The sequence below is a fragment of the Lolium perenne genome, chromosome 1 (genome assembly GCF_019359855.2).
Source record: "Lolium perenne isolate Kyuss_39 chromosome 1, Kyuss_2.0, whole genome shotgun sequence".
In the NCBI taxonomy this organism is placed as follows: Eukaryota; Viridiplantae; Streptophyta; class Magnoliopsida; order Poales; family Poaceae; genus Lolium; species Lolium perenne.
Window position 1 is genome coordinate 20,733,886 of NC_067244.2, and position 26,507 is coordinate 20,760,392.

The 26,507-nt window shown below is 45.1% G+C and overlaps 3 protein-coding genes across 3 annotated transcripts; all 3 read right to left on the reverse strand.

Annotated features, from left to right (window-relative positions):
• Positions 1-339: 339 nt before the first annotated feature.
• LOC127343764 (kinesin-like protein KIN-5A) lies at positions 340-6,957 on the reverse strand. Its single transcript, XM_051369948.2, has 23 exons — positions 6,672-6,957; positions 5,862-6,068; positions 5,639-5,768; positions 5,313-5,474; positions 4,733-5,221; positions 4,536-4,633; positions 4,179-4,335; positions 3,988-4,057; positions 3,832-3,908; positions 3,676-3,729; positions 3,461-3,541; positions 3,271-3,382; positions 2,937-3,023; positions 2,679-2,854; positions 2,420-2,581; positions 2,235-2,342; positions 1,996-2,154; positions 1,824-1,907; positions 1,463-1,668; positions 1,227-1,328; positions 1,020-1,129; positions 785-936; positions 340-680 (listed from the first exon to the last, which is right to left on the reverse strand). The coding sequence occupies exons 2-23, from the start codon at positions 6,008-6,010 to the stop codon at positions 447-449; spliced, it is 3,159 nt and encodes a 1,052-aa protein (XP_051225908.1). The 5' UTR covers positions 6,011-6,068; positions 6,672-6,957; the 3' UTR covers positions 340-446.
• On the reverse strand, positions 6,469-11,053 carry LOC139831664 (uncharacterized mitochondrial protein AtMg00810-like). Its single transcript, XM_071820981.1, has 3 exons — positions 10,919-11,053; positions 10,037-10,636; positions 6,469-6,495 (listed from the first exon to the last, which is right to left on the reverse strand). Exons 1-3 carry the CDS (start codon positions 11,051-11,053, stop codon positions 6,469-6,471), a joined length of 762 nt encoding a protein of 253 aa, XP_071677082.1.
• Positions 11,054-25,824: 14,771 nt separating this feature from the next.
• Positions 25,825-26,253, reverse strand: LOC139831676 (tyrosine decarboxylase-like). Its single transcript, XM_071820993.1, has one exon. It carries the CDS (start codon positions 26,251-26,253, stop codon positions 25,825-25,827), a length of 429 nt encoding a protein of 142 aa, XP_071677094.1.
• Positions 26,254-26,507: the final 254 nt, after the last annotated feature.

Genomic DNA, 26,507 nt, shown 5'->3' on the forward strand with positions numbered 1-26,507 from the left:
GCTTTTGTTTGCAACAGAGACTTCATCGGCTGTGACAAGATTTAGTTACCAGGTTGTGATATTCTCAACATAGATTTATCCATCTGCGTGTGATCTTCTCAAAAGAAGATTTAGTGATCACATTATTATATTTTTCGAAAGAGATTTAGTCATCGGGATATTATATTTTTTGACGGAATTAGTCATCAATAATTGTAGATTCTTCTTTTCATGGAGGAAAATCATCAACGGATCTTCCAATGGAACTAAAAATTATAATTATTCTTTCACTGCGTTACCTATGTAAATACATATATTACATTAAATGCACTGAGTAAATTTCTTTACTGATGACCAGCCTCAACTAGCAATTCCAATTAATCGAATGGATGTCACTATAAACAGCAAAACAACTGGGGTAAACGTAAGCTAAACAAATTACTCCTTTGTACATTCTTTGGAAGAATCTAGTTTCTTGCTACAAGAGGGACTCTCGCATCACTGGCTGCTGATGGTGATGTTGATTCTTGCGCCTCCGGAAGATGTTTCGTGTCTCCATTTGCCTGCTTCCATCCAGTCCTCGACTCACGGAACGATTTGAGGAGCTCCTCGTAGTCTGGAGTTCGCAGCTCCTCAATTGATTCAGCGCTTGGCAGGTTGATCTGCCGCCTCCTTGGTGTCGAACATGACGGTTCATCCACCTGTTATGTTCAAGAAGAATATGCAATGCAGGTTTGGTCATTTACTCTCAGAGATAGAGTTTATCTTACCAAGAATCACTACTTTTCATGAGTGTAGTGCTCACCAGATATTCTTCCTCTAGGCATTTCCCTGCATTTTCGGTTATTTCCACAACCTTGTGGTGATGTGCACCCTTCAACTCTGTTATCTCCCCGTGGCACGGGGTGAGGACAGAAACAATGTTCACGCATGCCTCGTGGTCAACCTTCAGCGAGCCTGAAATAACACAAGTAGCCATCAAAATGAATAAAATTTATGCTATGCCCTGTGTATCAGTAACTCAGATCGTAAGATCTTACTGTCAATGGAAAAAAGAATGGCCTTGTTTGCAGTATCTATATCTTCAAGAGTTTTCAATACTGCAGACGACAATTTGGAACGCAGCAATTGGTTAGCTTCTGCCCCCGTCCTGGTAAAGTACACACACCATTATCACTTATTATATATTGTTGGTAGCTTGAGATAAGAGAAATTTAAAATTTCCACATCAGCTTCTATGCGAGTACCTGACTATACTATCTACTGATTCCACATTTCCTTTGCCAAGGCTGAAAAGAGAATCCTCGGCGTTCTTCCATTGTTGTGAACTCATGTCCGTCTTTGTTTTGCTGAAGATTTCGATAGCAAATGTTAAACACTGAAACATTCATATTTCATAGCAGAAATTTCGATAGCAAAATTTAAACATTGAAACATTCATATTTCATAGCAGAAAGTATCACATCAAAAAAGCCATACTGACCATTCGACAAGAACTTCTGCCAAGCACGATCGTCCACTGTCGACTGCGGTGGTATCTTCAATGTAATTATTCTCGGTTTCTTCCATGTAAAAGCCCCACTTTTCCCGTACAGATGAGGTGAAGTCCTGGGCCGTTGAAATTTCTTCCTGGAGCTGACTTGTCCTGTTTACAGCACTCTCTCGAAGGCTACCTACAGCTGTTTGGACCTGCAATATTGGCTTACAGTCAGCACTGTGTAGTGGTTGTGTAATAGTTCAACTCATCGATTAGTCACCAACAACACGTAACTTCTTTTGGTATCACACCATATACTAGCACTGACATGGCCACAAGCTTAAAGTACACCGTGGATAAGACTTACCAGCTGTTTCTTCCTTGCATTGGAATTTGCAAGCATCTCTGCCACCTTTTCTATAAGTTGCTTTTCTTCATTAGCTGCACACTCCTGTTAAAAAATCATAGTCATATTATGTTAAGTAAGTATAGTATCTTATTAACTGCATATTGAATGTACTTATTATCATAGGAATAACCTCAAATTTCTTCTCAAGATCAAGAAGTTGTTGATCCTGCACACCTTGTGTTTCTTCCAAAATACTAGAGAGTTTAGATGCATGAATGTCTAGTGAGTGGAAGAAACCAGCAGTAATAGTTGAGATGGACCGTGATGCTTCCACGGTTCTCAGGTGTCCCTGCACACAAGAACAGAAAAGTTGGAAAATAATGGCATAAGAAAATATCAAATAGTCTTGTGCTTCAAAATATTACAGACCTCCCTCTGCTTGTTGGCGAAGTGGGCTAGTCGCTCTTCTTGTTTCGAAAGGCTACACTGAAGCTCATTTAGCAAGTTGTCTGCTCCCAAAGCAATTACTCCAAAACACTATATACAGGAAGAACAATCAGAAACATTGCTATACTCGCTGAAACTATAAGTTGACCAAAAGAAACAAAACTTACTTTCTCAAGAGCTGATGTGTGTGATTGCACTTGTGAGTTCAATTTCTCAAACGTTGTCTGAGAATTTATGTCAATCTCGCCTGCTAAATTATCAAGCACTGTAATACCTGAACCATGTAGGGCTTTCAAATTTTGTATCCTCTCCTTTAGCCCTTGTGCAGCCTAAAAATGGGTAACTCAAGCTTGTCATATACACCCTTACATAGCAGTTACACAAGATCAACTTTTGAGTACAAAATCGAGGGGGAAACTGAATTGCCTCATCTTTTGAAGATACGAAGGATTTCATATCATCTTCCATTTGTTTCAGGTGATCCTCCTGCTGTGTGACAGATGTAGAAACGGTTTTATGCAAGGCATCGAGCTCATGGGTCAGTTGAGATCTAAACCTCTGCACGAGTGACCTGTTTCCATCTTCTATTTTGTCTTTACGCTCTGCAAGTATTCAAGAACAATGGCTATTTTAGTGAGACTGGGTCCATCCCAAAGCAGGGGTAATAGAGTTGAGATGCCAAACCTATTTTGGAGAATAGCCCAGACACATCTGCTTCTGCATTTTCTAATTCCGCGCGTAGATTATATGCACAATCCACTAGTGACTTTTCTGTAGCAAAAATACCAGTAAGTCTCACTGAGTATCAGTAAAGAGACACTCAATTGGCTAAGCGAAATCAAGCATGGATGAGGACATAGAATTTTAATTCAACGTCAAGAGAATCTACAACAACTGCTAATTCATTTTACCAGTAATTATAAGAAAGTAATTAGCAAACCATGCTAAGCCAAAGAGAGTCTTGCAGTAATGAGTTCATTCTTATTTTTGCAGGCAATAATTAGTTACTTTAACAAACCTGAGCTCTGAAGATTTAATATGACATATTCCTTTTCTTTGATTATAGACTTTGCTTCGTTGTATTTTTCTTCTAAACCATGCAGCGCATTCCTGGTGCCCTCCAGGTCTTTCTGTAGAGAGAAGACAAACAAAATGACAATTATGTAATGTATTTGCCAGCCGACTGCAAAACCTGACTTTAAAGGTACCTGAGTCTTTTCGAGTTTTCCACCCAATTCCGCACTCAAAAGTTTTTCAGCATCATAAAGCTCTTTTAGTTCGACCAATTGCTGCCCATATAATTTGCAGATAATCAAATATGAATAAAACAAATGGTTTTCCATGAATTAAAAAATGATTCTCCAGAGAATCAAATCATCAATAGATAAAAGGTTTGCTGTTAAATGCTTATAGGAAAACTAACCTTATCCCTAGCCTCTAGATCAGCTCCCAGTTTTTCAATTTTCTCTGTCATGGCCTGAGTGAAAAGTTAGGTTTGAAACACCAGATGATGAATAAAGCTTTGTTTAGTTCATCCGAACAAATCAAACACGGGTTTAATCGGACAATTAAGATAGACCTTTTTCTCAGCTTCCTCTTGGAGGAAGCGCTCTCTTGGAATGTATATACCATTCTTCTCTCTTGCCGCAAACACTTCTGAAGACATATAGGAGACCAATGAGTAGAAGATGCATGACATTTAGCATTTGCTTACCAAAACTGCACGCAGACAGACCTGATTTAAGGCGGTCAATTTCAGAGTACAAGTCCTTGATGACTGCAGATTTCATCATCTTTTGGTTCACCTGGATTCAACGATAGGAAGAGCAAGTTAGGCTATACAAAACACTTTGTCAAATTTCTACTATCTGAAATAGTGAAACATCAATATGAATGGATTATTCAAACAAAAGTAAAGATACTAACCTCAGGTTTGTTCCTGATATTTTTTGCACGATGTGCATAATCAAGTGTGCTCAATGTTTCTTCCAAGCAATATACAGAAGGCGATATTGTAGCAATAATGCAAGTCTTTGTTTTCCCTCCCAGTGAATCTCGCAGTAATCTTGTCAGTTTGCTATCTCTGAAACAAATAGATAGAATAGCCTTAAGCCCTCTATTTTCGAGAAAACGCAAAGGACTCTTTACGTTTCATTTCATTGAAAAGAGACAAGTTGTTTTAGAATCCTCCTAAGAGGCAGGTTACAAGTTCTAGCATTTTAAGCTCTCTTTACCAACTGTTTGCTAGGATAAATGCAGTCAGAAGAATGCCCTTAGAGTTACCTATATGGGACATGTCCAGAGTGCTCAACTAGAGCATTGATAACACGTCCAAGTGTCAGCAAACTCTTGTTAATCTCCCCAGCCTCTCTAGCTCTGCCCTGCAATGACAGTTGAATATCAAAAGTACTACTTGGCATCTGAAAAAACAGCTAGGTGTGAAAAACTAATCTATGGCTAGACATTAGAAGTTTACTCACATCTCTAGCACCGGAACGTGATATATTTTCTGAACCGGCTAGATCAACAAGATTAAGCTTCCCGATTTTGATCATCTCCTCACTCTCATGAGTCAATTCTTTGATGTGAATTGTGATTGAGAATATGGAGTGCGACCTGCTGCTTTGCTTGTTCAGCAATGTCTCGGCAGTGCGCCTCTTTGCGGAGCCCTTGTCAAGAATCTTGTAGATTTCGCCTGCCGAGTACACAACCTCTTCTTCAAGCCCTCTAACAAAAACACCACCCTTGCCATCTTCCATAAGGGCAATAGGCTTTTTTGTCTTGTCCTCAGAGACAGGTAACACAGGGAACCTCGGTTCATCAGGAGCCAACAAATCAGTGATCTCCTCATTGTAAAGCTCAAGAAAGGTGACTTTCATGCTGTACTCCGCACACTGGGACTCGAGAATGTCGAAAATTTGCCTGACGGACCTCGGGATAACTCCAGCATCAGTTGGGAGCTCACCACTCTGGTTGTTACATACAGGAACCAGCCAAATAGTAAAGAACATGCAGAGCAAAGTTACGTGTTTAATTGATTTCAGGTACAAAACATTTTACCTTGGCCTTTCTGGTTCCACCTCCCTCCATTGTGTAGGTTTTGCCGGTACCGGTCTGCCCATAGGCAAATATTGTGCAATTGTAGCCCTCAAGGACCTCATGAACTATTGGTGAGATGGATTGTTCAAACAAGTCCTTCTGCTTTGACGATGGCCCAAATACCTACTCAGAATCGATCAAAATAGACTAAATTTGAGTCAAAACTTGCATACATGAAATCAAATAACACAATCGGCAAACACAAAACAGGTTTACTAGAAGGAGGTCACCGGTGAGGCAATGGTCTAGCAGAAGTGTCAAGTGACTGTGGAAGATGTTCTAATTACCTTGTCGAAGGCGAAGGTCCGGTCAATCTGCTTATTGGCAATAACTTGTGTGGCAGCGACCTCCCGGCGGCGCTCATTGCACGAGATTACCACGGGAGTTTTTGATGTTGTCTCCTCGTCACTCAGGGGCCTGAATGTGTCAAAGTACAGATACACATCTTGTGAGCACTGAAACAGCATGACACTGAACTTGTCAACTAGAACTACTAAGCTCTCTGCTTACCTGCATCTGAGGATGACTTGCACATTGACTCCCTTCTCCTTATCGCCTTTCGGGGTGGCGCCGCCGTTAGCGTCTCCCGACCTCGAGTCTTTCCCAGACTTCTCCATTGACTTGGGGGACGGAGATGGAGGGCCACCCCTCTTCTCCATCTCCAGTTGCACTGAACAATCCAATCACTAGTCCCTTTGGCAGTACTCAAGGCCGGTTCTGCATTCAAGCACCAAACCCTTTAAAATGCAGGTGCAAATTGCTCGACCAATTGAACTGTAAAAGATAAGAAGCCTAGCTACCGCTATCAGATTAGAAACGAGAGTAAAAAAAGATTGTAGCATCTGAATGTGACAGCTGGTGTCAAACAAGTTTGGCCAGATCAGAGGAGCCAAATTTGCCGGCCACTGGGGGCTCACAAATGCAGAAAGAGACAACGGAATGGAGACAACGTAAATCTCGGAGGAATCACGGTGGTGCATTTACCGGAGCAAATCAAGGCAGGATTGGCTGCTGTCTAACGAATCAAAATCAAGACGGGATCTTTTTTTTCATGAATGGATGGAAATAAAGCATGCTTTGAATCACATTTTTATTGAGAAGCGTAATCAGCGGCGACTCAGTTGCTAGCTGTCAAGAACCAGATCTTCATCACACAAAAACAAACAGAAGAGGTGGTAAAAAATCCAAGAACTTGAGCAAACAGCGGAGCCAAGAACCCATCAAAATGAGATCTTCCTCGCAGAAAACAGGGGCTTTCACCGGCAAGAGATGAAAATCAAGAAGCAAAGCCACGAACACGAATCGAGAAACATCACTCACACTGGCAGATGGAGCTCGAACCAAAGCGATCCAATCAAAAGCGCCTGGCGAGACGAAGAGCAGTAAGTAGGTAGGTAGCTAGGGGGGACGGGCAAGTGGCGACAGCAACGGCAATGGCAGCGCCGAGATCCAGGTAGCAGGGGGCAGCAGGCCAGGTGCCTGCAGAGCGGTGGTGGCTTGGAGAACAGCTCGTGGTCTCTATCAATGGCAACTCCCACCTCCCCTTCTATCTGTACCTTTTCCTTTTCGCTCTTTTTTCTGCCTTTGGGTTGGAGACAGACACTGCATCAGATCAGATGATGCCGACGCGCTCAAGCTTTCTTGCCATGTTGAAGTAGCCAGGAGAAAATAAAATAAAATACTAGAAGGTTCTCCTTCTTAATTTTCAGTTACTTTTGCCACCACTTTAAATGGGTGCATTAAAATTTCCAATTTAAAGTTTTCAGTTCAATATTTTTTGAACTTTCAGCAGTGGTGCTTATTTAAAAGGGAACTACTAGGAATCGGGAGCCGATATCTAGCTTTCCATCGGACCACAATTTGGCCGTACGATTAGAAGCATGCTGATCATCGGATTTTAAGGCGTTGCGGGACTCTTTCCAAACGTAGACCCAGTTGCATGCTTCTCCTAATAAGTACTCCCGTAATTCACTCATCCCTTAATAATAGAAACTGCTAATTAAATGGGATACGCGCAGTCAAGTTCTGTTTGGACGGAAACTAACAAAATTTAGCAAAATTTGAGGCATACAGATTTGCTTCCGTGGGAACCAAATTTTTTCCGGATCCTTTTTTTTTTTGCTTCCGTCACGTTACAACTGAATTTTGCTGTCATCTATTTTTTTTTTTTTCAAACTAGTTTTTTTTTCAGCGTATCAAACTGCTTCCGTGGACCGTAAATATAGCTTCGACGTACACAATTGTGTATTGTGCAATAGGATGTTAATTTCAGAAAATGCTGATTGAAAGGTTTAAACAAAATGCCCTAATGTTGGAAGCACATAGTTGATCAGTTTGCCAGGAGTTTCATTCATATGCCTCGGAAGCATAGGGCACTAACGTTAGAAGCATGGTTATTGTGTTTTTTTGTGTTCAGATGTATATGAAGCATACTGATATTGTGAAACCAGCATCATTTGTTTTCCCGAGACCGAAGAAGCATCATTATTACACTCGGAGAAATTTTTAGTGCTTCACACGGTCACTTGACATATTTCACACATCATATGTTTGTTTTATTCAAGTGGTCAAAATACACATATTCGTCCTTTCATATCACAAGCTTCCTACTTTTTACAGTTTTGCTTCTTCCACAAGATGATATGTTTCTTGCGTACATCAAATGTTTACCAACAATGTGTTAAAAAACACTCAATTTCCTTTCCTTTGGCATCATAGAGAAATCAACCCAGAAAGCCTTGCACTACATCCCTTAGTTGGGCAACCGCAAATCGACTCTTAACCAGTCATTAATCTAGACTCCTTCATGATAAAGGGACGTGTGCTGCAAAAATATGACTTGTATAGAACAAAGGTAATCGTAAGCATCATAGATGTAAATTAAAGAAAGAAAGTATGAATTATATTTGCCTCTGAATAAGCCTATACCCCTTTGACAAATAATGGATCACATATGCAAACTTGTAATAACGCTAAAACAAATGTATATTGACTGGGAAGCATGGACATGAAGAAGCATCAAATTAATTCGATAATTTTGTAGAAGCAGAAAATTTTAAAAATTCAATATGATAAAGTTTGCCGCTAACACTGTGATGGTGCTGCATGCTAGATCAACAATGTATAAAGCTTCAGAAGCATGGTCAAAATGAAGCATGCATACGATGGTACCACAACATAAAGAAAGGTATGTGGAAGCACAAGGTATGCATGAGTCGGTAAATTGTTTCCTCCTTGAAATATTTGCAGCGGTCTGGGCCTCTCATGTTCACGTGATTCAAATACCTAGGAGAGGAGAAGATGTTTAGGAACACCAGGTGAGAAAATAATTTCCCATCACCCAACTTTGATCACGTAACAACACAACCAATGCAAAAGGACAGAATATTTAGAGGTCGGAGATCATGTGGCTACCTTAGGGAAGAACGCACACAAGAAGGTTGATGTACAGATGTTGGAGATGCGCTCTGCCGTCTCTGTCGAGAAGATGGCACACAAGGTGAGCTGCAGCAAGCGCCGCCAATCATGGAGGCCCTGGTGACTATTTCACACGGCGGAACGACATGGGCGCCGATGCAAGACTCGATCCATGCGGGTCTCTCCTGGGATGGGAGGGCGCGGCACGGTGGGGAGAGCAATGGCGGCGCAGTGCGATGGAGATAGATCAGAGCCGACGGACAGCATATCAACTTGGGGAGGAGCACGATGCACGAGCCTAAATTTGTGGGAATCTGGGTGGGAGACATGCGTGAATAACGGGCCAATCTTTTTGTGTGAGAAACAATTCTGCGCGTGGGCCGTGGGATCGAATAGAGATGGATGGCATGGGATAGGTCCGACGATTTGCTTGCTGCCGGACTCCGTTAGGGAGTGTTTACCTATTTAAAATGGCTATCTTATATTGCTGCCAATTGTTAGTCTGTTTCATTTGGTAGGTGTTGGTGGGATTTGATTGCTACGTTTAATCAGCACGGTGAGAAGTATCCAAATGTACAGAGCACATGCCTTCTGTGATTATTTATTGTGGAGTGGATTATGTAGGAGTACTAAACTGACAATTGGTTCATTGGTTGCAAGCTTGGTTTTTGACTTGACCCTAGCCAGCCTCGCTTTTGACCGGCTTGGTGTATTTGACCAGCCAAGGAAAATTCCATTACCACCAGTAACGTTTCTCTTTTTTTTTTTTTATAGCTGGACCACTGGTAGTAACATTTTGGCTGTATGTACATTGTTCCTTGCGTTATTTTTTTTGGGTGTATTCGACGGTTTGAAAAAGTCTTATATAGTACAAGTGTGTTGTTAGTGTAGAGAGAGATGCAACTCACAATGTATTGATTGGGTGCATATGGCGTTACATATATAGGCCACGTCCTCGACTATACAAGGAAGGAGGCGGACCCAATAATCAATACAAAGATATGTATCGCTATACATAACTACAGAAGATACACATCCGGATATACAAGGATATGTATCTCAACACCCCCCGCAGTCGAAGCGTCGCCTGGTCGAACGCATAGACTGGACCGGAACTCCTCAAATGATGCCGTAGGGAGACCCTTGGTCATGATATCCGCAAATTGTTGGGAGGTGGGCACATAAAGTACTCGAATGTGTCCAAGGGCCACCTGTTCCCGAACAAAGTGGATGTCCAGCTCAATATGCTTGGTGCGGCGATGGTGGACCGGGTTGGCGGAGAGGTAGACGGCGGAGACATTGTCGCAATAGACCACGGTGGCTTTGGCAACAGGACATGAAAGCTCAACGAGGAGTTGCCGCAGCCAAGAGACCTCGGCAACTGCGTTAGCAACAGCCCGGTACTCTGCTTCGGCGCTGGAGCGAGAGACCGTGGGTTGTCGCTTAGACGACCAGGAGATGAGCGAAGGTCCGAAGTAGACGCAGTAGCCAGACGTGGAGCGACGCGTGTCGGGGCAGCCTGCCCAATCGGCATCCGAGTAGGCGATGATGTCCGTGGCGGTGGAGGCGTGGAGGGAGAGGCCGAAGTCCATGGTGCCACGAATGTAGCGGAGGATCCGCTTGGCCGCAGCCCAATGAGGATCCCGCGGAGCATGCATGTGAAGGCACACCTGCTGGACAGCATACTGCAGCTCGGGGCGGGTCAAGGTGAGGTACTGCAGGGCACCGGCGATGGAGCGATAAAATGACGCATCCGTGGCCAACGAATCATCCGTGGCGGAGAGCTTGGACTTCGTGTCGACAGGCGTGGCCGCGGGTTTGCAATTAAGCATACCGGCGCGGTCCAGGAGCTCGTGGGCGTACTTGCGCTGATGAAGTAAGAAGCCGTCGGTGCGACGTATGACCTCGATGCCGAGGAAGTAGTGCACGTGCCCCAAGTCCTTGAGGGCAAACTCAGCGCGAAGACGCTCGGTGATTTGTCGCAGGAGGTCCGTGGAGCTGGCCGTCAAGATGATGTCGTCGACGTAGAGCAGCAGGTACGCGGTGGTGGCACCATTGTTGTACACAAACAGCGAGGCATCAGAGCGGGTGGAGCGGAAGTCGAGTTGGTGAAGAAACGATGCGATGCGCTGGTACCAGGCGCGTGGGGCCTGCTTGAGCCCGTATAACGAGCGCGAGAGCAGGTACACATGGTCGGGGTGGGTGCTGTCGATGAAACCCGTGGGCTGCTGGCAGAAGACCTGCTCCTCGAGATGGCCGTGAAGAAAGGCGTTGGAGACGTCCATCTGGTGCACGGGCCACGCACGGGAAACCGCGAGCTGAAGGACGGTGCGGATCGTCCCGGGCTTGACAACCGGGGCGAAGGTGTCAGTGAAGTCGACGCCGGCACGCTGGCGAAAGCCACGAACCACCCACCGCGCCTTGTGACGGTCGAGAGTACCGTCCGGATGGAACTTGTGCTTGAAGACCCACTTCCCGGTGATGATGTTGGCGTGAGGGGGTCGGGGAACAAGCGTCCATGTCTGGTTCCGCTGCAGGGCGTCGAACTCGTCCTGCATGGCCGCAAGCCACTGCGGGTCGCGGAGAGCAGCCCGGGCAGAGGCGGGCAGGGGCGATGGCGTGGATGCTGAAGGCGCGGAAGTCAACGCGGTGCGACGTACTCGTCAGGGGTACCGCGTGCTTGGGACGCGAATCCCTGCACGGGCGCGCGTGAGGGCCCCGTGGCCGGCGGCGGAGCCGGAGGCGAGCGTCGCCGGCGAGGACGGTGCGGCGCCCGAGCTGAGGCTAGAGGGCGACGCAAGCGGCGTCGAGGCGGATGAACCCGGCGAAGGCGTCGCCCGCGAAGACGGCGCGGCGCTCGAGCTGAGGCTCGAGGGCGACGCAGGCGGCGTCGAGGCGGGCGTCGGCGCAGGTGTCGGCGCGGGTGTCGTCGTGGGGTCACCCGAGACATGGCTCGAGGGTGACCCAGAGGGTGGCGAGGCAGCGCCCGAGAGAGAGCTTGATGTCTACGTTCCCCCTCCTTTCCTGTAGACAGTGTTGGGCCTCCAAGAGCAGAGGTTTGTAGAACAGCAGCAAGTTTTCCCTTAAGTGGATCACCCAAGGTTTATCGAACTCAGGGAGGAAGAGGTCAAAGATATCCCTCTCATGCAACCCTGCAACCACAAAGCAAGAAGTCTCTTGTGTCCCCAACACACCTAATAGGTGCACTAGTTCGGCGAAGAGATAGTGAAATACAGGTGGTATGAATATATATGAGCAGTAGCAACGGTGCCAGGAAATAGCTTGATGGTGTGTAGTTGATGGTGGTAGTATTGTAGCAGTAGTAACACAGTAAAACAGTAAACAAGCAGTAGTAACTCAGCAGTATTTAGGAACAAGGCCTAGGGATTATACTTTCACTAGTGGACACTCTCAACATTGATCACATAACAGAATAGATAAATGCATACTCTACACTCTTGTTGGATGATGAACGCATTGCGTAGGATTACACGAACCCTCAATGCCGGAGTTAACAAGCTCCACAATTTGTTCATATTTAAGTAACCTTATAGTGTAAGATAGATCAACATAACCAGATAGATCACATCAATACCATCATAATGATAATTAACTCCACAATCTACAAGAGATCATGATCATAGCCTACGACAAGAACCACACGGTGCACACACTAGTCACCTTTACACACGCACAGGAGGAATAGAACTACTTTAATAACATCACTAGAGTAGCACATAGATGAATTGTGATACAAAACTCATATGAATCTCAATCATGTAAAGCAGCTCATGAGATCATTGTATTGAAGTACATGGAGAGAGATTAACCACATAGCTACCGGTACAGCCCCGAGCCTCGATGGAGAACTACTCCCTCCTCATGGGAGTAGCAGCGGTGATGAAGATGGCGGTGGAGATGGCAGCGGTGTCGATGGAGAAGCCTTTCGGGGGCACTTCCCCGTTCCGGCAGCGTGCCGGAACAGAGACTCCTGTCCCCCAGATCTTGGCGTCGCGATGGCGGCGGCTCTGGAAGGTTTCTGTGGTTTTCGCCGAACGCCCCGAGGTTTTTAGGTCAGGGGCTTTATATAGGCGAAGAGGCGGCGCAGGAGGGCTGACAGGGGGGCCAAACTATAGGGCGGCGCGGCCCCCTGCGGCCGCGCCAGCTGTGGTTTGGTGGGCTGTGGCCCCCTCGACCTCTACGGTGTGTTACGGATGCTTCCGGGGATTCTAAGATCTTTGGCGTTGATTTCGTCCGATTCCGAGAATATTTCGTTACTAGGATTTCTGAAACCAAAAACAGCAGAAAACAGGAACTGGCACTTCGGCATCTTGTTAATAGGTTAGTTCCAGAAAATGCACGAATATGACATAAAGTGTGCATAAAACATGTAGATAACATCAATAATGTGGCATGGAACATAAGAAATTATCGATACGTCGGAGACGTATCAGCATCCCCAAGCTTAGTTCTGCTCGTCCCGAGCAGTAAAACAATAACACGAGATAATTTCGGAGTGACATGCCATCATAAACTTGATCATACTATTTGTAAAGCATATGTAGTGAATGCAGCGATCAAAACAATGGTAATGACATGAGTAAACAACTGAATCATAAAGCAAAGACTTTTCATGAATAGCACTTCAAGACAAGCATCAATAAGTCTTGCATAAGAGTTAACTCATAAAGCAATAATTCAAAGTAAAGGCATTGAAGCAACACAAAAGAAGATTAAGTTTCAGCGGTTGCTTTCAACTTGTAACATGTATATCTCATGGATATTGTCAACATAGAGTAACATAATAAGTGCAATAAGCAAGTATGTAGGAATCAATGCACAGTTCACACAAGTGTTTGCTTCTTGAGGTGGAGAGAAATAGGTGAACTGACTCAACATTGAAAAGTAGAAGAATGGTCCTCCATAGAGGAAAAGCATCGATTGCTATATTTGTGCTAGAGCTTTGATTTTGAAAACATGAAACAATTTTGTCAACGGTAGTAATAAAGCATATGCATCATGTAAATTATATCTTATAAGTTGCAAGCCTCATGCATAGTGTACTAATAGTGCCCGCACCTTGTCCTAATTAGCTTGGACTACCGGGTCATCACAATGCATTGTTTTTACCAAGTGTCACAAAGGGGTACCTCTATGCCGCTTTGTACAAAGGTCTAAGGAGAAAGCTCGCATTGGATTTCTCGCTATTGATTATTCTTCAACTTAGACATCCATACCGGGGACAACATAGACAACGAGATAATGGACTCCTCTTTTATGCATAAGCATATACCAACAATTAATAATTTTCTCATTTGAGATTTGAGGATTGTTGTCCAAAACTGAAACTTCCACCATGGAGCATGGCTTTAGTTAGCGGCCCGATGTTCTTCTCTAACATATGCATGCTTAACCATATGGTGGTAGATCTCTCTTGCTTCAGACAAGACGAACATGCATAGCAACTCACATGAAATTCAACAATGAATAGTTGATGGCGTCCCCAGTGAACATGGTTATCGCACAACAAGCAACTTAATAAGAGATAAAGTGCATAATTACATATTCAATACCACAATAGTTTTTAAGCTATTTGTCCCATGAGCTATATATTGCAAAGGTGAATGATGGAATTTTAAAGGTAGCACTCAAGCAATTTACTTTGGAATGGCGGAAAATACCATGTAGTAGGTAGGTATGGTGGACACAAATGGCATAGTGGTTGGCTCAAGTATTTTGGATGCATGAGAAGTATTCCCTCTCGATACAAGGTTTAGGCTAGCAAGGTTATTTGAAACAAACACAAGGATGAACCGGTGCAGCAAAACTCACATAAAAGACATATTGAAAACATTATAAGACTCTACACCGTCTTCCTTGTTGTTCAAACTCAATACTAGAAATTATCTAGACCTTAGAGAAACCAAATATGCAAACCAAATTTTAGCATGCTCTATGTATTTCTTCATTAATGGGTGCAAAGCATATGATGCAAGAGCTTAAACATGAGCACAACAATTGCCAAGTATCACATTACCCAAGACATTTATAGCAATTACTACATGTATCATTTTCCAATTCCAACCATATAACAATTTAACGAAGGAGAAACTTCGCCATGAATACTATGAGCTAAGAACACATGTGTTCATACGAACCAGCGGAGCGTGTCTCTCTCCCACACAAGCATGATGTAATCCAATTTATTCAAACAAAAACAAAAATAGAAACAAACAAACAGACGCTCCAAGCAAAGCACATAAGATGTGACCGAATAAAAATATAGTTTCAAGAGAAGGAACCTGATAATTTGTCGATGAAGAAGGGGATGCCTTGGGCATCCCCAAGCTTAGATGCTTGAGTCTTCTTGATATATGCAGGGGTGAACCACCGGGGCATCCCCAAGCTTAGAGCTTTCACTCTTCTTGATCATAGTATATCATCCTCCTCTCTTGACCCTTGAAAACTTCCTCCACACCAAACTCGAAACAACTCATTAGAGGGTTAGTGCACAATAAAAATTAACATATTCAGAGGTGACACAATCATTCTTAACACTTCTGGACATTGCATAATGCTACTGGACATTAGTGGATCAAAGAAATTCATCCAACATAGCAAAAGAGGCAATGCGAAATAAAAGGCAGAATCTGTCAAAACAGAACAGTTCGTATTGACGAATTTTAAAATGGCACCAGACTTGCTCAAATGAAAATGCTCAAATTGAATGAAAGTTGCGTACATATCTGAGGATCATGCACGTAAATTGGCTTAATTTTCTGAGCTACCTACAGGGAGGTGGACCCAGATTCGTGACAGCAAAGAAATCTGGAACTGCGCAGTAATCCAAATCTAGTACTTACTTTTCTATCAACGGCTTTACTTGGCACAACAAAACACAAAACTAAGATAAGGAGAGGTTGCTACAGTAGTAAACAACTTCCAAGACACAAATTTAAAACAAAGTACTGTAGCAAAATAACACATGGGTTATCTCCCAAGAAGTTCTTTCCTTATAGCCATTAAGATGGGCTCAGCAGTTTTAATGATGCACTCGTAAGAAATAGTATTTGAAGCAAAAGAGAGCATCAAGAGGCAAATTCAAAACACATTTAAGTCTAACATGCTTCCTATGCATAGGAATCTTGTAAATAAACAAGTTCAAGAAGCATAATGCAACAAGCATAGAAAGATTAAACAAGTGTAGTTTCAAAAATTTCAGCACATAGAGAGGTATTTTAGTAACATGAAAATTTCTACAACCATATTTTCCTCTCTCATAATAACTTTCAGTAGCAACATGAGCAAACTCAACAATATAACTATCACATAAAGCATTCTTATCATGAGTCTCATGCATAAAATTATTACTCTCCACATAAGCATAATCAATTTTATTAGTAATAGTGGGAGCAAATTCAACAAAGTAGCTATCATTATTATTCTCATCAAGTGTAGGAGGCATAGTATAATCACAACAAAATTTACTCTCCATAGTAGGTGGCACCAAAAGACCACTATCATTATAATCATCATAAATAGGAGGCAAAGTATCATCAAAGAAAATTTTCTCCTCAATGCTTGGGGGACTAAAAATATCATGCTCATCAAAGCCAGCTTCCCCAAGCTTAGAATTTTCCATATCATTAGCAACAATGGTGTTCAAAGCGTTCATACTAATATCATTGCTACTAGCATGCAAATAAGATTCCATAGGTTTTTTAATTTTCGCATTAAACCATTCATGTCTTGACTCAGGAAATAGAATAAAAAGCTCACAGATGTTTTCCATTATGCCTTACTAGTGTAAACAAGAAACAAAAAGATGCAATTGCACGATCTAAAGGAAATAGCTTCGAGCACAAACACAATGACGTCAGAAAAGTACTTTACCTGGAACCGGAGTATGAGTGCCTTTTACCTTTCCTCCCCGGCAACGGCGCCAGAAAAGTGCTTGATGTCTACGTTCCCCCTCCTTTCTGTGAAGCAGGTGTTGGGCCTCCAAGAGCAGAGGTTTGTAGAACAGCAGCAAGTTTTCCCTTAAGTGGATCACCCAAGGTTTATCGAACTCAGGGAGGAAGAGGTCAAAGATATCCCTCTCATGCAACCCTGCAACCACAAAGCAAGAAGTCTGTTGTGTCCCCAACACACCTAATAGGTGCACTAGTTCGGCGAAGAGATAGTGAAATACAGGTGGTATGAATATATATGAGCAGTAGCAACGGTGCCAGGAAATAGCTTGATGGTGTGTAGTTGATGGTGGTAGTATTGTAGCAGTAGTAACACAGTAAAACAGTAAACAAGCAGTAGTAACTCAGCAGTATTTAGGAACAAGGCCTAGGGATTATACTTTCACTAGTGGACACTCTCAACATTGATCACATAACAGAATAGATAAATGCATACTCTACACTCTTGTTGGATGATGAACGCATTGCGTAGGATTACACGAACCCTCAATGCCGGAGTTAACAAGCTCCACAATTTGTTCATATTTAAGTAACCTTATAGTGTAAGATAGATCAACATAACCAGATAGATCACATCAATACCATCATAATGATAATTAACTCCACAATCTACAAGAGATCATGATCATAGCCTACGACAAGAACCACACGGTGCACACACTAGTCACCTTTACACACGCACAGGAGGAATAGAACTACTTTAATAATATCACTAGAGTAGCACATAGATGAATTGTGATACAAAACTCATATGAATCTCAATCATGTAAAGCAGCTCATGAGATCATTGTATTGAAGTACATGGAGAGAGATTAACCACATAGCTACCGGTACAGCCCCGAGCCTCGATGGAGAACTACTCCCTCCTCATGGGAGTAGCAGCGGTGATGAAGATGGCGGTGGAGATGGCAGCGGTGTCGATGGAGAAGCCTTCCGGGGGCACTTCCCCGTTCCGGCAGCGTGCCGGAACAGAGACTCCTGTCCCCCAGATCTTGGCGTCGCGATGGCGGCGGCTCTGGAAGGTTTACGTGGTTTCGCCGAACGCCCGAGGTTTTTAGGTCGGGGGCTTTATATAGGCGAAGAGGCGGCGCAGAGGAGGGCTGACGGGGGCCAAACTATAGGGCGGCGCGGCCCCCTCTGGCCGCGCCGACTGTGGTTTGGTGGGCCTGTGGCCCCCTCCGACCTCTACGGTGTGTTACGGATGCTTCCGGGGATTCTAAGATCTTTGGCGTTGATTTCGTCCGATTCCGAGAATATTTCGTTACTAGGATTTCTGAAACCAAAAACAGCAGAAAACAGGAACTGGCACTTCGGCATCTTGTTAATAGGTTAGTTCCAGAAAATGCACGAATATGACATAAAGTGTGCATAAAACATGTAGATAACATCAATAATGTGGCATGGAACATAAGAAATTATCGATACGTCGGAGACGTATCAGAGCTCAAGGGCGCGGCGGAGAACGACGAGGCAGTGCCTGAGTCCGAGCTCGAGGGCACTGCAGCCGGCGGACCTGCAGGGGGTCGACGCCGGGGACCATCAGTAGTCGAAGGAGGAGTGGCGACCACCTGTCTCTGTGCAAAAGGAAAGCAATGCTCATCAAAGTACACGTGCCGGGAAGTGATGACGCGGTGAGAAACTGGATCATAACAGCGGTAGCCTTTGGTGTTAGCCGGGTAACCGAGGAAAACACACGGAACGGAACGAGGGGCGAGTTTATGAGGAGTGGTGGCGGCGATACTAGGATAACAACGACAACCGAAAATCCGAAGACCATCGTAGGATGGAGGGGAACCGTAAAGGAGGTGATGAGGTGCATAGTTCCAACGGGGACGACACGGACGAAGGTTGACAAGGAGGGTGGCGGTGGCTAAGGCGTCAGGCCAAAAGGTGGGGGGAACATGGCTGTGGAATATGAGTGTGTGGACGCAGTCGTTGAGGGTGCGGAGGATACGCTCGGCGCGACCGTTTTGTTGGGACGTGTATGGACAGGTTAGACGGAAAATAGTGCCGTGGGAGGAGAGTAGGGTGCGGACGGCGACATTGTCAAACTCTTTTCCGTTGTCAGTTTGTAGGGCGTGGATGGGGCGACCGAACTGGTTGGAAACATAGGCATAGAAGGCTGTGAGAGTGGTGGCGACATCGGACTTTTTACGGAGGGGAAACGTCCACACAAAATAAGAAAAATCATCAAGAATAACTAGGTAATAAAGAAGACCAGAATTACTCGGGATTGGAGAGGTCCATACATCACTATGAAGTAACTCAAAAGGAAAAGACGCAACAGTGGAAGACTGACTAAAAGGAAGACGAACGTGTTTACCAAGACGACACGCTTCACAACTATGTGAAGACTGTTTAGTAGATGAAAACGAAAAATCCCTCATTATTTGGTGAAGCGTGTTGGCACTGGGATGTCCGAGACGAGCATGCCAAAGATCAACGCCTGCGGAGAGAGCACGAGGTGCGGCGCTGGGGGTGGAAGGCGACATCACCGGATACAAATCGCCGGGGCTCTCACATCGATGGAGGACCATCCGGGTGCGGGCGTCTTTAACAGAAAAACCAAAAGCATCAAATTCAACAGTCACAGAGTTGTCACGAGAAAGAGTCTTAACAGAGACTAAATTCTGAATAAGCTGGGGAGACACAAGGACATTATTGAGAGACAGTGGTTTAGAAGTAGATGGAAAATTAGCAGAACCAATGTGAGAAATAGGAAGACCGGCGCCGTTACCGACAATGATGCGAGACTCGGTGGAAGTGGGAAAGGAATGGGAAAGGTTACCCGGGTGAGCGGCCATGTGAGACGAGGCGCCCGTGTCCATAAACCAGTTGCCGCCACCGGCGTAAGAGCCAGGTGCGGGCGCGGCGTGGTAGGCCGGGGCGTAGGACGGCGGCGTGGCGGTGAAGGCCGGGGCGTAGGGCGGTGTCGCGGTGAAGTGCACCTGGTGAGTCGGCGGGCGCGGCACCGGCATGTTGTAGGCGTGGATGAGCCCCGTCCATGGGTTGTAGGCGAAGGGGTTGCTGTCGTTTGAGACGGACGACATGATGACGCGCGCGCGGGGGATGGCGACGGCGCGGGGTTGGTGAGGGAGGCGCGGCGGCGGCGCGGCGTGAGGAGGGGCACACGCGGCGGCGGCACAAGGGCGGCAGCGCTAGGGTTGGAGGGTGGTGGGGCGGCGCGCGCGGGGAGAGAGGGGCGCGGCGGCTAGGTTAGGAACGGTAGGTGTCTGATACCATGTAGAGAGAGATGCAACTCACAATGTATTGATTGGGTGCATATGGCGTTACATATATAGGCCACGTCCTCGACTATACAAGGAAGGAGGCGGGCCCAATAATCAATACAAAGATATGTATCGCTATACATAACTACAGAAAATACACATCCGGATATACAAGGATATGTATCTCAACAGTTAGTAATTACGTAATATACTTAAAATGTCTTTAATATCATTCTATGGTTTGAAAAGAATATTGTCTGACATGGGATAAACAAAAAACAATGATTCAAAAGATACAATACATTTTACTTTACAACGAGGATAGGACTTATATCATTTTTTTCCTTTACCATGAAAATGTTTTACTCGATCAAGAGTGACATATTTTGTAGTAACAATCGTAATTAACTGTATAGATAATAGATAACTAATAGGTTTGAAATAGCAACATGCTAGTAAGAAACTCAGGAATATGTGTAGCTGTCATTTGCATTTGTATCAACCGTTTGATGTTGTATATTGATAAACATGCACGAACCATAACTATATGGTTGAGGTATCCATGTTATCAACGTACGGCAATTAAAGTAGAAGGCCATACCCAATATTGGAACCGATTCTAAAAACAAGAAAAGATTGAAAATATAACGCACATAAAAAGTATGGCCTTTTGTAGTCCCTATTTTTTTTGGGGGGGGGGGGGGGGGGGGGGGGGCTTATTCTAGTCTCTACTAACATACTCTCTCTATCAACAAAGGCTACCTATGTTCCATTTTACATTGCGTCTAACTTTTCCACCGTTTCCCCATATTACTCTGTGTGTAACACTCTAGTAGTGATAGTTCCTGAAAATGCCAGTTCACTTTTCACTGAGTATTAGTTTCTTTTGCGAAAATTCCGCCAATCTATTGATAATCATCCGCAGGAGTACAAAGAACCCAAAAATATGCATGCACTTCCGTTTAATATAGAGATAAAAATAGTGCAGCAATGGTGAACAAGAAATCTTTTGGTACTCTCCTCGGTATGCATGCTTTGACTAAAACCCAGAGTAAATGGGACTAAAGGGAGTACATTACACACAAATCTAGTGAAAAATTCAATGATTTCTAAGTTTGACCATATATATACTAAAGATATGAAGATCTGTAATATGAAATCAATATTGAAAAATCGTCCATACGATATATTTTCATAGTGTATTTATTAAATATTTTAGTTATTGATATTTCTTTCCATATGTTTAGTAAAACTTCAAAATATTGAATTTTTAACTAAATTAGTGTGCCATGCATTTGTGGCAAGTTTTTTGTCCACGAAATACAGTACACACTAGTAGAAAATCTCTCATCAGTACCGGTTCCAGAGGGGCTTTAGTACCGGTTGAGCAACCGGTATTAATTATCCGGCACTAAAGGCCCCCCCCTTTCGTACCGGTTGCTTACGAACTGGTATAAAAGGCCCTCCACGTGGGCCACCAGGAGAGCTCAGGGCCAAGGAGCTTTGGTACCGGTTGGTAATACGAACCGGTACCAAAGATTCCCACCCGCGGCAGGGAATTTGCCCGAATCTCTGCCGCGGCAGAGAATTGAAGTTTTAGGGTTTTTGGAGGGGTTTAGGGATATCGGTTTGTTTCATATCGCGTCGATGCACCAGAAACGCGTTTGGGTTTAGGTAGTACATGAAGATCAAGATGATGCATAGCAAGTTGGTGCATATAATATAACACACATGTAATTGCATAAGATCGCAAATTAAGAAGCACTATGCATGAAGATCGATCTTCATGCATAGTGTTACTCTCCGAGGCGTACTCTATATATGTCTATTACATGTAGCATAGTGGTACTCTTCGAGTGAACTATATATGTAGCATGTACATCTTCATTCATAGTGGAACTCTGCGACTGGTGGTATGACGTCCCGAAGGAAGAATCCCGCCAATTCCTCGCCTATTGCTATGAAGCGGTCATCGATTGAGAGCTTGTTCCGCTTTCTTGCCAACTATAAAAGAATAAGATACAAATGAATACATGAAACAACTATTACTGAAACTCAGCACAACTTATGATAACAAAACAAATTTGTGAAGATTGTTTTTGTACCTCTTTATTTCTTTCATTATTCGTTCTCTCGTTGACAATTCTGCGGATGTACTCGCAAACGAAGAATCCACAGAGATCGGTCCCCGGAGGTTGTTGCGGGCATTTCTTTACAAGAATATAATTCAATCAAACAATAGTCAAGTATGATAATTAAAAGGTGTGTGGACCTAGGTAGTACTACTTACTTTCGCATGCCATCGCAGCTTCAGTGTCCATTCACGGGACGTATCTTCCTTGATGAAAGTTTGCCATACGCTGCTCGACAAAAGAAAATGCATAAAAGAGTCATCAATTAGTTCAAAGCCGGAAATTAACGAAACAAACCGATAAGAATTAAAATTACCTTCTGAGCATTAAAAAACAAGACACGTATAGATCCTTTTTTTTGCTTAGTGAGTCCAAGACTTCAACTTCTCCAATTTCCAAATTGATGACGAGAAGAATAAAGTGAAACCTATGCACGTTTCAATATGTAGTGTCATATATATAAGTCATTAGTTAAAATTTTGACATACGGTGAGCAAAATATAATGTGTTATAAGACAGTAAGACTCACTCGAAGTTGTAAGGCCAAAGTATTAGCTTTTTGTCACGTTGTCGCTTCAAAAACCTTAGCAAAGTCTGCGGTGTATCCTTGTTATAGAGGGGATTCTCTATGGTTTTAACATGCATTGTGTTCGGGTCAATGAACCCAATGTCTGTGATATCGTCCCTTTTGCATTCGAGCATCTTCGATCTGCATAATATAGCGCACAAAAGATTATAATCTGCAGACAATGAACGACTTCTCAAATTAAATAAATAAATCACTTACAGACAATAGCAACTGATGATTGATTTGTCGAGGGCCCGGAGATTGTATAACTGAAAGAGTTCGGCGAAGTCAACGTTCACACAGTACTCTGGAAGTAGTGCTCTTCCCTAACTCGCACCATGATAGTCTCGATCCCTTCCTTTGAGGCCTTAAGGTACCACGAATGCAAGTTACGCATACATGTTGGTACCTTCCTGAGATTCTCGACCAAATCTTTCCCTTGAACAAACTGATATGCTCGTTCAGCTAAGGCGTAATCAGTTGCGTCTTGTCGAGAATTTTGAACGGTCTTCCCGTCAAACACCTTGAGAGGGGCAACCGATTGAACGGGTTGTTGTCCGAGCTGGTAGACATTGTGTATCCCTTTTATCTCCCTGATACCCGATTGAACGGGTTTTGTCGCCTCGATCATCTTGTCATACGACCTTTCAATAGAACGCGCATAGTCAGATGGCGGCGATGGTACAGGGTCATATAGATTGTCAGCAGTACGCACAACTTTCTCCGGATCTAGTGTCTTCTCGAAAGGTATCTCGGCACTTTCGGTGCAAACCATTTCTTCAACTCGGCCTGAACGGCCTCCGCGTTTTCCTCTCGGAGTTTTTTCCCAAGGTAACTTCTCGCAGGCGGCGGTTGTTTCTCCTTTCTAGCTTTCTTCCTAGGCGGCGTACCGTTCCGCTTAACGGACGCTGTCTTACGTCGCGGAGGATCTCGAGATGGTGGACTCACGCTGGGGTCCCTCTCAGGTAGGTGTGGACTTGGCTGCTCACCAGGACTGCCACCAGGAGGAGTCGATGGCATTTGCTGCTCATGTGTAGGAGTCGGTGGCCTTTGCAAAAGGACGACGTACTTCTTCGGCCATAGGGCGAAACCGTGCTTGACATCGGCCAGTGTCCTCTCATCTTCACCTCTAGGAATATCAAGCTCCACTTTTTCAAAACCCGAAACAACTTCATCCACCCCGACACGAACACAACCAGGTGGAATGGGCATATGATGGTGCATTGCTCCATCTTCACTTGGGTACACATAGCCGACCGCCACCTTAACGTACGCGGTCCCGATTAACATATGTAGCTCGCAATTTGTCTTCTCCGTGACATAATCCACGGGGTAGCTTCCTCCACATCCGTCAAGATGCGAGGAACCGACACCGCTTCTTCGCTGAGATGGGGCAGCATCGGCTTGTGGATCCCGTAGAAACAGCTGCTGATCGGGTGCCCTCTCGATTTCTCTCAAGAGCCTCCACCCTAGTTAACAATTCCGTTACAATGTCGGCGTCCTTCTTCTTCTTTCGCGAACGGCTTCTATAAGTGTCGACCTTTGTCCGGCCACGCTTCCTTCATGGTGAGACCTGGGCGAGCTCGTGCACCCGTCCAACATGTTCAGGGGTTCCCCAGTAGCGAGTGTCGGCTCGTCATTCTCTCGATCGGGAATGTACTCTCCCTTTCTGACCTTTTCAATTGCATCTACAAGCTTCGGTACAATTGCCTCAATTTTTTCCTTCCATTTTCCCTTCGCAACGATCAGCCCTGTCTTTGGGTCCAACCCTGCCCGATGAGCGAACAACCAGAACTTGGACCGTTCGGGCCAGTCCCATGTCTGTGGAGTGATTCCATGATCAATCAGTTTATTCTCAAACGCTGTCCACTTCGGAATGGCACTCTTGTAGCCACCTGACCCCAAATGATGCGGAAGTTTCTTCTTTGCAGCATTTTCGGTATTTTTCTTCGATCGGGACACAAAAGTAGACGATTTCTTATAATCCTTAAATGCGGCCCAGTGATCTTTTATCTTCACTAGATTATCATCGAATACTGGATCTTCATTCTTATATTTGTCCCATAAATTTTTCTTGAAGGTCTGAAATTGTATGGCCATCTTCTTCCATGTCCATTCCTTGACTTTATTCTTCTGGCCTTCCGTCATGTCTTCCGGTAGGCTGAACTTTGTCAGTAGCGTGTCCCAAAGAAATTTTTTCATCGTGTCGTTGACATAACTAGCACCACTCTCCGGGTTCTTCGGCTTATGCCACTCTTGAATGCTGATCGGTACATGGTCCCTAACAATAACTCCGGATTGACTTGTAAATTTGCGGCAAAACTCCTTGGGCTGCACTGGTTCACCATTATCCTTGAATGCTGTGAGGGCTAACCTGGCCTCGCCCTTTAGCACCCGCGTCGGGCCTCGTTTTGATCTAACAGACTTGCTCGATGATCCAGAAGGCTAAAAGAAAAAATTATTCGTTAATAAGTGCAATACAAATAAATGAATGCATCTAGGGATGAACATATAGACTAATTGATACATAGATATACACCTCGCCGGAGTTTGTGATGGACACTTCGTTGTCTCTTCTAATTTGTTCAGACTCAAGTCCCTCGCCGAAATCATTCAGAAAGTCTTGGAAATCGTTGTCATCTCCATCGTCGGGTTCCGGACCACGGGCACTCTCATAGATCAATTTCTGCACCGCTTCTTCCCCCTCCTCATCTCGGACGAAGGTGCCGTCCTCCATACCTCAATGTCACTACAAAATTAAGAAAGCAATTGTATTTCATTCATCATGTAATGATCATATAACACATTGCTAGATGGATAACAATTGAAATGAAGAAAGCAAAAAACCCTAACCCTAATACTTGGTGCTCCTATTTCTTGACCCTAACTCTATGTCGCGGCGGCACCGCCACGGACTCGGCACCGCTATGGACCCTAACCCTAACACTCGGCGCTATTCTCCTCTCGCTCTTCTCTCTTTTTCTCGACCCTAACCCTAACACTTGGAGCTCCTCCTCTCGCGAGCTCACAGACGGCGACAACAACGGAGAAAAAAAGAGAGAACGACCTAGTAAATCAGTATTCCCCTCCCTCTGTCTCTCACGCTGACGACGTGCGCGCCCTGCACGAGAGCGGCAGCAAAGACCCCGCTCGGCCCTACACGGCGACGCCGAAGAGCATGCTGGTATGTCGACACGTCGCTACGGGCACCAAACTACGCATAGGGCCGTCCAGCGCGTGTCGCGGCGGTCCGGCCACCGCGCAGCTCATGTACGGCCCCTCCCTCGTCGCGTTAACCGCCGCCAGAAGCCTCTCATTGAGGTTGTTGGCCTCCAGCGGCGACGTCGTGATGGACGATGGCCGGAGCCGGAAGCACACGAGCGCGAACAGTCTCGGCGCCACCACCTCGAACCTGGCGTCCGCGCACACCATGTCCTCGAACGGTGCCGCGATGCGCACGGGCGCGCACGGCGTCGCGCAGGCCGTCGGTGCCGTAGCAGCGGAGCACGAGCCAGAGCTTGAGCGCCGACGCGTCAGTGAGATCTGCCAGTCCTTGTAGTCCACCACCGGCACGCCGTCGTCCATGGCGGCGGCGTCCTTGAGGATCACATCGTCGTGCGTGCCGAGCGCGGCCACCAGAGCGGACAGCTCACTGCCGCGCCCGTGTCGCGGCGGCACCGGCCGGCTGCGGCTTGGCGACCGGCTGCTGCTGCTGGTCGTAGAGGTGAAGGGGCGGGGTGGCTGGCCGGCGCCTACCCTCCGCACGGCAGCGCGGCATTTCGTCGAACACGCCGCAGGCGTGCGTGAGGAGGCCGGCCGGCGAGCTCACCGCGGCGATC

Excerpts from the sequence above, each read along its gene's own strand:
- LOC127343764 (XM_051369948.2), bottom strand. The coding sequence starts at position 6,010 with ATGGAGAAGAGGGGTGGCCCTCCATCTCCGTCCCCCAAGTCAATGGAG. Across the intron at positions 4,336-4,535 it reads TCTGGACATGTCCCATATAG|AGATAGCAAACTGACAAGAT; the intron begins GTAACTCTAAGG and ends TATTTGTTTCAG. Across the intron at positions 4,058-4,178 it reads ATATCAGGAACAAACCTGAG|GTGAACCAAAAGATGATGAA; the intron begins GTTAGTATCTTT and ends CGTTGAATCCAG.
- LOC139831664 (XM_071820981.1), bottom strand. The coding sequence starts at position 11,053 with ATGGACGTCTCCAACGCCTTTCTTCACGGCCATCTCGAGGAGCAGGTC. Across the intron at positions 10,637-10,918 it reads CGTTATACGGGCTCAAGCAG|CGCAAGTACGCCCACGAGCT; the intron begins GCCCCACGCGCC and ends TTACTTCATCAG. Across the intron at positions 6,496-10,036 it reads TCTACCTCTCCGCCAACCCG|ATCTGGTTCTTGACAGCTAG; the intron begins GTCCACCATCGC and ends TGTGTGATGAAG.
- LOC139831676 (XM_071820993.1), bottom strand. The coding sequence starts at position 26,253 with ATGGACGACGGCGTGCCGGTGGTGGACTACAAGGACTGGCAGATCTCA.